The 14,000-nt window shown below is 44.6% G+C and overlaps 1 protein-coding gene across 2 annotated transcripts in view; it reads left to right on the forward strand.

The window, feature by feature from the left end:
• The window catches only part of CARF (calcium responsive transcription factor), a 58,045-nt gene extending 45,695 nt beyond the window's left edge, over positions 1 to 12,350 (forward strand). The window contains exons 11-13 of one of the 2 annotated variants that reach the window (XR_005451865.1): positions 1,398 to 1,782; positions 7,801 to 8,030; positions 11,975 to 12,350. Coding sequence is in view for 1 of the 2 variants with exons in the window: in XM_038749763.1 (XP_038605691.1) it covers positions 1,398 to 1,782; positions 7,801 to 7,902; positions 11,975 to 11,985 (498 nt within the window). In the remaining variant the exon portion in view is untranslated. The remainder of the gene's footprint in view (positions 1 to 1,397; positions 1,783 to 7,800; positions 8,031 to 11,974) is intronic. The other variant, XM_038749763.1, reaches the window with a different exon arrangement.
• The last annotated feature ends 1,650 nt before the right edge of the window (positions 12,351 to 14,000 follow it).

A 14,000-nucleotide genomic window follows, 5' to 3' on the forward strand; every position in this document is an offset into this window, starting at 1 on the left:
GGAGCGATAAATTCCAAATGAGCTACGAGTTACAAAAGCTTAAATTTGCATGTAAGTGCTGTCAGAGTTTGTTGTACTACCCCTCAACTCAACTCATATTTTCCTGTATACAGTAGTCTTATTTCAGCAAGCAATTATGTATTATAATAATGGTATTTGCTACGCACTTACTATGTGCCAGGCACTGTATTAAGCTCTGGAGTGGATATGAGGCAAATTGGGTTGGACACAATCTCAATTCCCATTTTACAGATGAGGTGACTGAAGCTCTGGAGCGGATACGAGCAAATCGGGTTGGACACAGTCTCAATTCCCGTTTTACAGATGAGGTAATTGAGGCACAGAGAAGGGAAGTGACTAGCCCGAGATCACACAGCAGGCGAGTGGAGGAACCGGGATTAGAACCCATGACTACACCCTGCTGCTTCCCGTGGTTCTGGTTCTGGGCCAGGACTTAGTTCATTACGATCAAGGAGTGTGGAAGCAGTGTGGCCTAGTAGAAAGAGCCGAGGCTTGGTTGTCGGAGGACCTCGGTTTTAGTTCCGGCTCCGCCACTCGTCCGCTGTGTGACCCTGGGTGAGTCACTTCACTTTTTCAATCAATCAATCGTATTTATTGAGCGCTTACTGTGTGCAGAGCACTGTACTAAGCGCTTGGGAAGTCCAAGTTGGCAACATATAGAGACAGTCCCTACCCAACAGTGGGCTCACAGTCTAAAAGGGGGGAGACAGAGAACAAAACCAAACATACTAACAAAATAAAATAAATCCTCTGTAAAATGGGGAGTCCTTGTTCTCCCTCCTATTTAGACCGTAAGCCCCATGAGGGACGCGGATTGGGCCCGACCTGATTATCTTGTATCTCACCCAGCGCTTAATGCAGCACCTGACACAGAGTAGAAACTTCACAAATACCTTAATTAATCAATAATTCATTCATTCATTCATTCAATCGTATTTATTGCGCGCCTACTGTGTGCAGAGCACTGTACTAAGCGCTTGGGAAGTCCAAGTTGGCAACATATAGAGACGGTCCCTATCCAATGACGGGCTCACAGTCTTAGAGAAGCAGCTTGGCTCAGTGGAAAGAGCCCGGGCTTTGGAGGCAGGGGTCATGAGTTCAAATCCCGGCTCCGCCAACTGTCAGCTGTGTGACTTTGGGCAAGTCACAACTCCTCTGTGCCTCAGTTCCCTCATCTGTAAAATGGGGATTAAGACCGTGAGGGACAACCTGATCACGTTGTAACCTCCCTAGCGCTTAGAACAGTGCTTTGCCCATAGTAAGCGCTTAATAAATGCCTTTATGATTATTATTATTAAGACCTGAAGGTCAGCATCATCCCTTATAAGTCGAACAGGGAACAAAGCGGGGATGACGTGTCCTTTTCTCTTTCAAAGGGTTTCCATTTGCAGCCGACATTCCCCCCGACCGACGGAGCGACCGCGTTGATCTCAGTGAACCTCCCGCCCCGGCCGAGGTCCGCAAGTCTTCTGGAGGCCGCGGGGAATGCCAGAACTTCCCGTTCTCTGATCCTCAGTCAGGGCCGTAACCTCCAGGGTGGAGCAGGAGCTGGTCTGAACCAGACCAACAGGACTCGGGCCTCCTCTGGCCGGAAAAAATTAAACCTTCCAGGACCGGATAAGAGCCCAGTTGCAGTGGGCCAGCTGGTGGCAGTTGGAGGGGTGGAGGACTCGGGAAGCCTCGAGGGAAACGTTCATCAGATTTTCCTGGGGGACGTGCAGGCCATCCCAGTTCGTATTGTAGACGGCCATCCCGTGCTCGGTAAGTCTAAATCATCATCATCATCATCATCATCATCATCATCATCATCATCATCAATCGTATTGAGAGCTTACTGTGTGCAGAGCACTGTACTAAGCGCTTGGGAAGTACAAACTGGCAACATATAGAGACAGTCCCTACCCAACAGTGGGCTCACAGTCTCAAAGATCGATGTTATCGTCCTTTTTTGAATGGCGATGAGCTCGAGCCTGGCCCGCCGTCGATATGTTGCCAACTTGTACTTCCCAAGCGCTTAGTCCAGTGCTCTGCACACAGTAAGCGCTCAGTAAATACGATTGATGATGATGATGATGACCCCCGGCCCACGTCCTCCCCTGCACATCCGCCAAGCTGTCTCCCTTCCTCCCTTCAAAGCCCTACTGAGAGCTCACCTCCTCCAGGAGGCCTTGCTGGACTGAGCCCCCTCCTTCCTCTTCCCCTCCTCCCCCTCCTCATCCCCCTCGCCTTACCTCCTTCCCCTCCCCACAGCACCTGTATATATGTATATTCATTCATTCATTCATTCAAATTTATTGAGCGCTTACTGTGTGCAGAGCACTGTACTAAGCGCTTGGGAAGTACAAGTTTCGGCAACATCTAGAGACGGTCCCTACCCAACAGCGGGCTCACAGTCTAGAAGGGGGAAACAGACAACAAAACAAACATATAAACCAAATAAAATAAGTATATATGTTTATACGTATTTATTACTCTATTTTACTTGTACTTGTACACACTGCTTCTGTAGAGAAGCAGTGTGGCTCAGTGGAAAGAGCACAGGCTTGGGAGTCAGAGGTCATGGGTTCGAATCCTAGCTCCGCCACTTGTCAGCTGGGTGACCTTGGGCAAGTCACTTAACTTCTCTGGGCCTCAGTTCCCTCATCTGTAAAATGGGGACTGAGACCGTGAGCCCCATGTGGGACAACCTTGATCACCTTGTATCCCCCCTAGTGCTTAGAACAGTGCTTGGCCCATAGTAAGCACTTAACAAATACCACCATTATTATTATTACATATTCATTCTATTTATTTTATTTGGTTAATATGCTTTGTTTTGTTGTCTGTCTCCCCCTTCTAGACTGTGAACCCGCTGTTGGGTAGGGACCGTCTCTATATGTCACCAACTTGTACTTCCCAAGCGCTTAGTACAATGTTCTGCACACAGTAAGCGCTCAATAAATACGATTGAATGAATGAATGAATCAAGCGCTTAGTACAGTGCTGTGCACACAGTAAGCTCTCAATAAATACGATTGAATGAATACAGACAGGGCTCTAATCTGTTGGCAAGGCAGGAGAAAAATCAGTCCCTATTCAGTGTGCTTATAGCATAAATGTGACAAATCAACTAAGATTCCAAGAGGGTGGAGAACAAACTCACAATTTAGAGGTAAATTCCGAAGTAGAGTGAAATTAGCACATTTCTTTCTCTCTGACGTTGATTTGCTTTTTTGTTCTACCTCTGCCTTGAAACAGTGTGGCTCAGTGGAAAGAGCCCGGGCTTTGGAGCCAGTGGTCGTGGGTTCAAATCCCGGCTCCGCCAATTGCCAGCTGTGTGACCTTGGGCAAGTCACTTAACTTCTCTGGGCCTCAGTTACCTCATCTGTAAAATGGGGGTTGACTTTGAGCCCCCTGTGGGACAACCTGATCACCTTGTATCCCCCCCAGCGCTTAGAACAGTGCTCTGCACATAGTAAGCGCTTAATAAATGCCATAAAAAAAAGTGGGCCATCAGAGAAGGGTATCTGCCGACTCTTTTATTGTATTCTCCCAAGTGCTTAGGACAGTGCTCTGCAAATAGTAAGCACTCAATAAATATCATTGATGATGACGATTAATACCGTGTGGATCAGAGTAGATTCGATGTGAGATATAAAAAAAGTAGAGGAAAGCAGTTTAGCAGACATTAAGGGAGAGATTTTCATTCATTCATTCAATAGTATTGATTGAATACTGTGTGCGGACCACTGTGCTAAGCACTTGTGGGGAGTACAAAATGACAATAAAAAGACACATTTCCTCCCTACAGCGAGCGTACAGTCTAGGGGGAGAAGCAGCGCTTAGAACAGTGCTTTGCACATATTAAGCACTTAACAAGTGCCATTCTTAATATAAGCAAATAGATTTCAGATATGAACACAAGTGCTCTGGGGCTGGAAGGGGAGAAGACAAAGGTAATGGAAAGATGCGTTGTAGAAGAACTTCCAGAAACAAGAGATGGATAATTGTACAGATTCAAGCGCTTAGTACGGTGCTCTGCACACAGTAAGTGCTCAATAAATACGATTGATTGATTTATTACTCTTTATTTTACTAGTACATATTTACTATTCTATTTATTTTGTTAATGATGTGCATCTAGCTTTACTTCTATTTATTCTGATGACTTGACACCTGTCCACATGTTTTGTTTTGTCGTCTGTCTCCCCCTTCTAGACTGTGAGCCTGTTGTTGGGTAGGGACCGTCTCTATATGTTGCCAACTTATAATAATAATAATGGCATTTATTAAGCGCTTACTATGTGCAAAGCACTGTTCTAAGCGCTGGGGAGGTTACAAGGTGATCAGGTTGTCCCACAGGGGGCTCACAGTCTTAATCCCCATTTTACAGATGAAGGAACTGAGGCCCAGAGAAGTGAAGTGACTTGCCCAAAGTCACACAGCTGACAAGAGGTGGAACTTGTACTTTCCAAGCGCTTAGTATTCATTCGTTCATTCAATCGTATTTATTGAGCTCTTACTGTGTGCAGAGCACTGGACTAAGCGCTTGGGAAGTCCAAGTCGGCGACATCTAGAGACGGTCCCTACCCAACAGCGGGCTCGCAGTCTAGAAAGGGGAGACAGACAACAAAACAAAGCATATTAACAAAATAAAATAAATAGAATAAATATGTACAAGTAAAATAAATGGAGTAATAAATATGTACACACATATATACATATATACAGGTGCTGTGGGGAGGGGAAGGAGGTAAGGCAGGAGGGATGGGGACGGGGAGAAGAGGGAGAGGAAGGAGGGGGCTCAGTCTGGGAAGGCGCTCTGCACACAGTAAGTGCTCAGTAAATATGATTGAATGAATGAATGAATGGTGGGCCCAGTTTCCTGCCTCCCTCAACCCAACTTTACTACGAATCAGTCAGTCAGTCGTATTTATTGAGCGCTTACTGTGTACACTGTACTAAGCGCTTGGGACACTACAATCAAACAGACACATTCTCTGCCCACAATGAGCGTAGAGTTTAGAGGGAGAGACGGACATGGATAGAAATAAATAAATGACAGATAGGGATATGTGTCGTGGGTCAGGGAGGGGGGTGAATACAGGGAGCAAGTTCGGGTGTCACAGAAGGGAGTGGACGATGAGGAAATGTGGGTCTTAGTCTGGGAAGGCCTCTCGGAGGAGATGGGCCTTCAGTTAGGCTTCGATAGATTCCAGGGCGGCTCAGCCAGACCCAAAATTGGTTCTCTGTTTTCTCTCACCCATTAGTTGGTGGAAGCCTTTGCCTGTCCCACCATTGACCCCCGGCCCACGTCCTCCCCCTGGCCCGGAATGCCCTCCCTCCGCACATCATCATCATCATCAATTGTATTTATTGAGCGCTTACCATGTGCAGAGCACTGTACTAAGCGCTTGGGAAGTACCAAGTTGGCAACATATAGAGACAGTCCCTACCCAACAGTGGGCTCACGGTCTAAAAGGGGGAGACAGAGAACAAAACCAAACATACTAACAAAATAAAATAAATAGAATAGATATGTACAAATAAAATAAATAAATAAATAAATAGAGTAATAAATATGTAAAAACATATATACATATATACAGGTGCTGTGGGGAAGGGAAGGAGGTAAGATGGGGGGATGGAGAGGGGGACGAGGGGAGAGCACATCGGCCAAGCTCGCTCCCTTCCTCCCTTCAAAGCCCTACTGAGAGCTCACCTCCTCCAGGAGGCCTTCCCAGACTCAGCCCCCTCCTTCCTCTCCCACTCCCCATCCCCCCTGCCCTACCTCCTTCCCCTCCCCACAGCACCTGTATATATGTTTGTACAGATTTATTACTCTATTCATATTTACTATTCTATTTATTTTATTTTGTGAATATGTTTTGTTTTGTTGTCTGTCTCCCCCTTCTAGACTGTGAGCCCGCTGGTGGGTAGGGACCGTCTCAGTATGTTACCAACTTCAAGCGCTTAGTCCCGTGCTCTGCACACAGTAAGCGCTCAATAAATACAATTGAATGAATAAATATGATTGAATGAATGAATGAATGAATGCTCCCGCTTCTTATAATAATAATAATAATAATGGCATTTATTAAGCGCTTACTATGTGCAGAGCACTGTTCTAAGCCCTGGGGAATTTACAAGGTGATGAGGTTGTCCCACGTGGGGCTCACAGTCTTCATCCCCATTTTACAGATGAGGGAACTGAGGCCCAGAGAAGTTAAATGACTTGCCCAAAGTGACACAGTTGACAAGTGGTGGAGCTGGAATTTGAACCTATGACCTCTGACTCCAAAGCCCGGGCTTTTTCCAGTGAGCCACGCTGCTTCTCTCCCCTTCTCTCTCTCTTAGAGGACAGCTTTTTCTTTTGTCCCCCACATTCATTCGTTCATTCATTCAATCGTATTTATTGAGCGCTTACTGTGTGCAGGGCACTGTACTAAGCACTTGTGGAAGTACAAGTCGGCAACCTATAGAGACGGTCCCTACCCAACAACGGGCTCACAGTCTAGAAGGGGGAGACAGACAACAAAATAAAACATGTGAACCGGTGTCAAGTCATCAGAATAAATAGAAGTAAAGCTAGATGCACATCATTAACAAAATAAAATAAATAGAATAGTAAATATGTACAAGTAAAGTAAATAGGGTAATAAATCTGTACGAACATATATACAGGTGCTGTGGGGAGGGGAAGGAGGTAGGGTGGAGGGGATGAGGAGGGGGAGAGGAAGGAGGGGGCTCAGTCTGGGAAGGCCTCCTGGAGGAGGTGAGCTCTCAGTAGGGCTTTGAAGGGGGGAAGAGAGCGAGCTTGGCAGATGTGTGGAGGGAGGGCATTCCGGGCCGGGGGAGGATGTGGGCCAGGGGAAGTTGGCACCTCTACTCCCTGTCAGAGGGAGCACAGGCAGTGGCCCAGGCACCTTCCAGTTCTCTAATAATAATGATAATAATAATAATAATAATAATAATAATAATAATAATAATAGTGGTATTCGTTAAGCACTACCAATTGCCAGCTGTGTGACTTTGAGCAAGTCACTTCACTTCTCTGGGCCCCAGTTCCCTCATCTGCAAAATGGGGATGAAGACTGTGAGCCCCCCGTGGGACAACCTGATCACTTTGTAACCTCCCCAGCGCTTAGAACAGTGCTTTGCACACAGTAAGCGCTTAATAAATGCTCTCATTATTATTATTATTATCACTACGTGCCAAGTACCATTCTAAGCACTGGGGTAAATACAAAGTAATCAGGTTGTCCCACAGGGAGCTCACAGTCTTAACCCCATTTTCCAAATGAGGCAACTGAGGCACAGAGAAGTTAAGTGGCTTGCCCAAGGTCACACAGCAGACGAGTGGCAGAGCCAGGATTAGAACCCACGTCCTCTGTTTCCCATGCCCGGGCTCTTTCCACTTCACCACGCTGCTTCTCTCTTCTGCTGTAGATGCTCAGATTGATAGGCATCTATCTGCTAGGAAATATTCTTATGGACCCTAGAGGTTATTTTCTCCAGTTATTATTTATTTCCAAAAAAATTGCCTAGGAGGAGACCACTTCCCCTTCCCTTATTTTATTATTAGAATCATATTAAAATAATTAAAATTGATCTTTTCTGACCCCCAAATAAAAATTGCTTGCGTCGCTATTATAAAGTGATGGAAATGCTCATTTTAAAAAGCTGGGAGCCGGTTTTATAAATGACCGTTCACTAAACTACTGTTATTATGCTTCGCCTCTATAGTGCTAACGGCTATCACTAGAACGCAAACTTTAATGTTTTTCTTTTGTTCCAAAGTCGAAGAAAATCCGGAGGGAGCTATCTGCATAAGCCGAGTTAAGCAAGAACCCAGCGAACAAGCGCTGTCCATGGAAACAGAAAAAATCCTGGACTGCCAAGGTGCCGCCTCCATTTAAATTTCAGAAGGCTTTTAAAGGTCTGCAGTTTGGGGGACTTTATTCTGGAAGAGGAGGCAGATGTTCTCAAAAAAGCACCATTCTTCACGATGGCATGATGAGGTTTTCATTGTAAGTGACTTTGCAAGGAAAGTCGCTCTGGTTTACAGTGGATGTGTTGCACTCTCTGTTCCAGTCTCTCATTTCTCCTCCTCTCCTTTCCAGTTCTGGGTCATTTTGATATTTTCAGATTCCGGTATTTCTGGAAGTAGTTTGGGATGAAATTCCTTTGCGTAACTAGGCATTTCTCACACTTGCCCTATGGGAAGCCTCAGCCGATTTGGGGGGAGTCAGAGCCAGCAAAACTTGTCCTTGAGAACATCAATAGTAACACATTTATTGTTTCCCACCCCTTTTTGAGAACCTAAATCTGGGTGGAAAAACACTGAAGAACCCACTCTGATCAAGTCTCTGAATAGCACCAATTCACTTTAATGATGCAAAGATGAAGGAATTTAATGTGAGGGAGAGGATCGTATTGCAGGCTGAGAGGAAGTTGAGGGAGAGCATATAGACTGCAAGTGTGAAATACAAAGAGTCTTATGCTTCGAAGATTACTTTTAATATCATGGTTGAACCATCTCCTTCGCTTGCGTATTTGGAAAGAAAGAACCACCAGTAATATTCCAGTTATTTTCTACAGCTGCACCTCTGGAAAAGCCGATCAAATAGTATGATGTTGATGGATACTTCTAGTGTTATTCTACATATGTAGAATATTCTATCTTTAAATAACTTGGGTTATTCATAGGGATAGTAGAAATATACATAGCACGTGTAGGCAGAATACGATCCCGGAGGGATGGGGAGAGGGGAGACACACAGGGAGAAAAACAGAGCGAGTCAGGAGGAAAAAAAAAGATAGTTTTCAGATATTTACAAGTCTATCTGTACGGCTTTTTGAATGGGCGTTAAAGGATTCTTTGAATTTCACTGAAGATTTATCCATGGTGGTAGCGGAGTTTAACGTATCTTTTCCCGTGCCAAAGTTCTTAACAAATTGCTGATGGTTTACGAATATAATAGTTATACTTAAAACTTTAGCACCTAAAAAGGTAAAGTAAACCTAGTAGCTGGTATCAAACACGGAACACTTTAGCATGTTGAATGCATCGGCAATTATTAGGGGAGGCAGCGGGATGCGGGGAAAAGTGCTGTTCTGAAAGCCAGCAGACCTAGGTTCTAGTCCAAGCTCTCCCACCTGCTTGCTGTGCGACCTTGGGCAAGTCACTTAATCTGTCTTTACCTCAAGTGTCCTCGTCTGCAAAATGGGGATAATAATACCTCCTTTCTACCTACCTCACAGGGCTGTTGTGAGGGCGAACTGGAGCTAAGTTACATGAGAGTGCTTTGGGAATAAGTGCTCCGTCAAAAAACTAAGGTGTGATTATTATTGACTTTCTTAATTTGAGCCTCTATTTTCAGCGGTTGGCAACTCAGCCGTACAAGATCTCGGCCTATTTTTTATTTAAAAACACTTTACTATTTTTTCATTTTTTTTTTCCCACAGCAGTATAAATACGGATTCATCAGTGTTAGGGCCTTGTGTGTATTCAGGATCCAAAATTGAATGTGGTATCTAGTGTTAATATTCAAATGCAACATATCCAAGGCAAAATGATGCTTAATGGTTATAATCTGACATCATTCTGAATCACTTTTTGTATATTTCAAACTAGGCTCCTAGCCATAACCCATATCTATATTTTGCAGTAGTTTTGGGGAGTCTCGAAATGTGGGGAGCTCTTACATTCTCAGCGGACAAAGTGTGGAGCCTCGGTGTTGATTCTAAATGTCTTTGCTCCCATAGATTATAGTCTCTCCCCCGAAACATTACTGAAATTGTGAAGATGGTGCATTAGACTTTTCAGTAAGGGTCAATTCTCCTTTCCTGGGAAGCTTTTCAGTATTCCGTGTGGGAATTTGTAGATGTACCAGTTCTGCCTAATTGAATTCTGTTACCCAAAACTCAAATCTTGTGATGGGATTTGATACACATCTCCTCTGGCAAGGTCAGTGATAAACTGTCTTAAACTAAAAGTAAGGGGCGTTTTATCTAGCTCCTTCCCACTTAATTTGGAGCTTTGATGCATCCTGAGTGCAACTCTACCCTCTCCCTTCCCAGCTCCTTGGTAGGAGAACAAATATTTTTGCCCAATGTGTCATTCAAAGTGCTTTATCTTTCCCTCCTTCCCAAGATTTGAGCTAGCCTTCTAAGTCTCCAATGGAGCGATCAGGGATGCTGCGAGGTGTCAGCACTGAGGTGAATTTGTTAAAACTGTGCACTCACTGTATCACAGACCCTAAAAATAGAGAAGCAGCGTGGCTCAGTGGAAAGAGCACAGGCTTGGGAACCAGAGGTCATGGGTTCTAATTCCGGCTCCACCACTTGTCTGCTGTCTGACTTTGGGCAAGTCACTTAACTTCTCTGGGCCTCAGTTACTTCATCTGTAAAATGGGGATTAAGACTGTGAGCCCCTTGTGGGACAACCTCATCACCTTGTATCCCCCCCCCCCAGCGCTTAGAACAGTGCTTCGCACATAGTAAGCGCTTAACAAATACCACCATTATTATTATTATTAAAAATAGCTGCTATTATTCTCTCCCAATTATTAATGGATTAGAAAACACTGGGCAAGGCAGGAAAGCCAAAGAGCACGGAGTGGAAGGCCCCGCGTTCCAAGTTCGACAGAACCCCAAATCCGTCCTCCGTTCTTGAATTGGCAGTGATCCCAATACGACTGTTGAAGAGAAAGTCTGTTCGTATCCCAAACCAAACATTCCCCCAATCCTAACCCTCCTGGCCATATTGGGGAGGAGTAAGTGGACTAGATTTAAGCCTGCCCCAACCTTGAGAGCAGGGATCGCGCAGTTTCTCTGGGTCATAAATGCAGCTAAGGGGAAGTGGATAGATGTAGGGTAAAGGTCCAGCAGCTTCATCAGGGATCAGAGGAGCAAGGGGCCTGAATTTAGCGTGCCTTCTCCTCCGAGAATGGGCGGTGCAGATCCCACAATCTCTTGGGGTCACCGTTCCCCTCACCTCTCTCTTCATCAGTACTATCTCTGTTCCTGTCCCGGTCACCCATCCTACTCCTAGTCACCTTCTCCCTCACCCTTCTTTCTCCAGGCCTAGCCAATAATTGGGGTGATGGATTTTTCAACTGCTGGGTCAGTTCTCAACAAGTCAACGCGTGAGATGTGGCCTCTTCTTGCCGTTACTTTGTGCCGAAGAGATCTGTCACGAGGCCGAGAGCTTTGTTTGTTATCGTGGAGAGTTACAGAAATATTCCCTTCAGCCCTTTTGACTGAGTAGTATCTTTCCTCACACTCTCCTCCCCTGAAGGATAGGAAATTACAGAATACCTTCAAAGGGAACCTGAAGAAGGAAGCTTTAAATCCTTCATTGAGCACTCCGTTTCCTCTTTTGGTTTTCTGCTTCAAAATGGAAGTCCCAACGTTTTTATGCCACTCCTTTGAGTAGTATTCTCCTCCCCTGAAGGATAGGAAATTACAGAATACCTTCAAAGGGAACCTGACGAAGGAAGCTTTAAATCCTTCACGGAGCACTCCGTTTCCTCTTTTGGTTTTCTGCTTCAAATCGGAAGTCCCATCGTTTTTATGCCACTCCTTCGGCAGTTTTTCACGGTGGAGTGCCTTGCAAATGAACGTGTAATTTCTAAGGCCTCTTCGTTCTTTGTCAATAGGGCATCTGCCCCAAGTTATATCGGTATTGTATTCAGGGTGGGCCTCTGGTAGAAAGCTGTTTTCCGGTTTGGTCACAAAGTTGCCACCACAAACGATGACCTGGTAGAGAGGGACAAAAGATTTCAGTGACCGAAATGTCCGTTGTATGAGCCGTTCGACAACCGACGTCTATAGTTGCTCTCTGGAGCCGTGGTTTCTCACTTGGGCAGACTGTCAAAGGGTAATAATGAACTACACATTCGAAAGAAGCCGACAGACTTCCGAACTGCTGCTTTATTTTTATTTTCGCTCTCCTGTGCCAACTTTTCAGGTCCACAGTAGGCAACTAAAGATGGCAAGCCTGTGGTCAGCCTTCCTCTCAGTGACAGAGTCTTCCGAAGGCTGTTCAGGCCTCTGAGAGTGGGTGAACGCATGCGAAAGCTGTCGACTCAAACACAGAGAAGTGATGTAGAATACGTGGGTCTTTGGTTCTGGTGCTGCTTCTAATAATGATGCTGACCAAGCCCATGTGTCTTCTGTTTTTTTTGTATATGCTGTAAAGAAACACACTTCGTCATGTGGAAAGGAAGATTGTGTTTCAAACTGTACAGAAATGTATATTTACTGTAACTGAATGTATAGTGTTCTTGTTATGTTCTCTTGTACACTTGTTTTTAAAGAAACAGCCTGTTATTTTTTTAAAGCATGTTCAGTTTCCTTTTTTTTTTTCCTCTTGAGGTTGAGGTGATGGTTGTTTATTTTGATAACGTAAATTAAACACCTTGTTCCCTGAGGTCTTTGATCAATCAGTGGTATCTATTGACTGCTTACTGTGTGCAGAGCATCATGCTAAGTGTTTGAGAACATTCAATAATCATAATAATAATAATAATGGAATCCCCCCATCTTACCTCCTTCCCTTCCCCACAGCACCTGTAGATATGTTTGTACATATTTATTACTCTATTCATTTATTTATTTATTTTACTTGTACATATCTATTCTATTTATTTTATTTTGTTAGTATGTTTGGTTTTGTTCTCTGTCTCCCCCTTCTAGACTGTGAGCCTGCTGTTGGGTAGGGACTGTCTCTATATGTTGCCACCTTGTACTTCCTAAGCGCTTAATACAGTGCTCTGCACACAGTAAGCGCTCAATAAATACGATTGATTGATTGATTGATTAAGTGCCTACTATGTACAAAGCACTGTTCTATACGCTGGGGAGGTTACAAGGTGATCAGGTTGTCCCACGGGGGGCTCACAATCTTAATCCCCAATTTACAGATGAGGTAACTGAGGCCCAGAGAGGTGAAGTGACTTGCCCGAAGTCACACAGCTGACAAGCGGCGGAGCCAGGATTTGAACCCATGAACTCTGACTCCAAAGCCCGGGCTCTTTCCACTGAGCCACGCTGCTTCCCCAATAAGACAGAGTTGGTAGATGGGATCTCTGCCTTCAAAGAGTTTACCATCCGCAGAGGGAGACAGATGTGAAAATCAATTACAAATTGGGGGAGATAGTAATAATAATAATGATTATTAGCTAGAGATAGATAGCTCTATAGGGTAGAGATAGAGAGAGATAGAGTAGGGAGATAGAGCAGGGACTGTTGGATTTGGAACTGGGAACGTGGAAAGCCTTTCCGGCCACAATAACTGAAGTCCTTGGGTAGGATCAGCCTCGCTCATAGATTCTCAAGGCAGAGTTGGTGATGTTAAGCGCTTACCGTGTGCGAAGCACTGTTGTAATTGCTGGGGGGGATACAAGGTGATCATATATGTATATATGTTTGCACGTATTTATTACTCTATTTATTTGCCCATCCGCCAAGCTAGCTCTCCTCCTCCCTTCAAGGCCCTGCTGAGAGCTCACCTCCTCCAGGAGGCCTTCCCAGACTGAGCCCCTTCCTTCCTCTCCCCCTCGTCCCCCTCTCCATCCCCCCCATCTTACCTCCTTCCCTTCCCCACAGCACCTGTATATATGTATATATGTTTGTACAGATTTATTACTCTATTTATTTATTTATTTTACTTGTACATATCTATTCTATTTATTTTATTTTGTTAGTATGTTTGATTTTGTTCTCTGTCTCCCCCTTTTAGACTGTGAGCCCACTGTTGGGTAGGGACTGTCTCTATATGTTGCCAATTTGTACTTCCCAAGCGCTTAGTACAGTGCTCTGCACATAGTAAGCGCTCAATAAATACGATTGATGATGATGATTTGTACATATTGATTCTATTTATTTTATTTTGTTAATATAACAATAATAATAACAATAATGGTGGTATTTGTTAAGCGCTTACTATGTGCCAAGCACTGGTCTAAGCGCTGGGGTAGATACAGAGTAATCAG

Source organism: Tachyglossus aculeatus, chromosome 7, assembly GCF_015852505.1.
Source record: "Tachyglossus aculeatus isolate mTacAcu1 chromosome 7, mTacAcu1.pri, whole genome shotgun sequence".
In the NCBI taxonomy this organism is placed as follows: domain Eukaryota; kingdom Metazoa; phylum Chordata; class Mammalia; order Monotremata; family Tachyglossidae; genus Tachyglossus; species Tachyglossus aculeatus.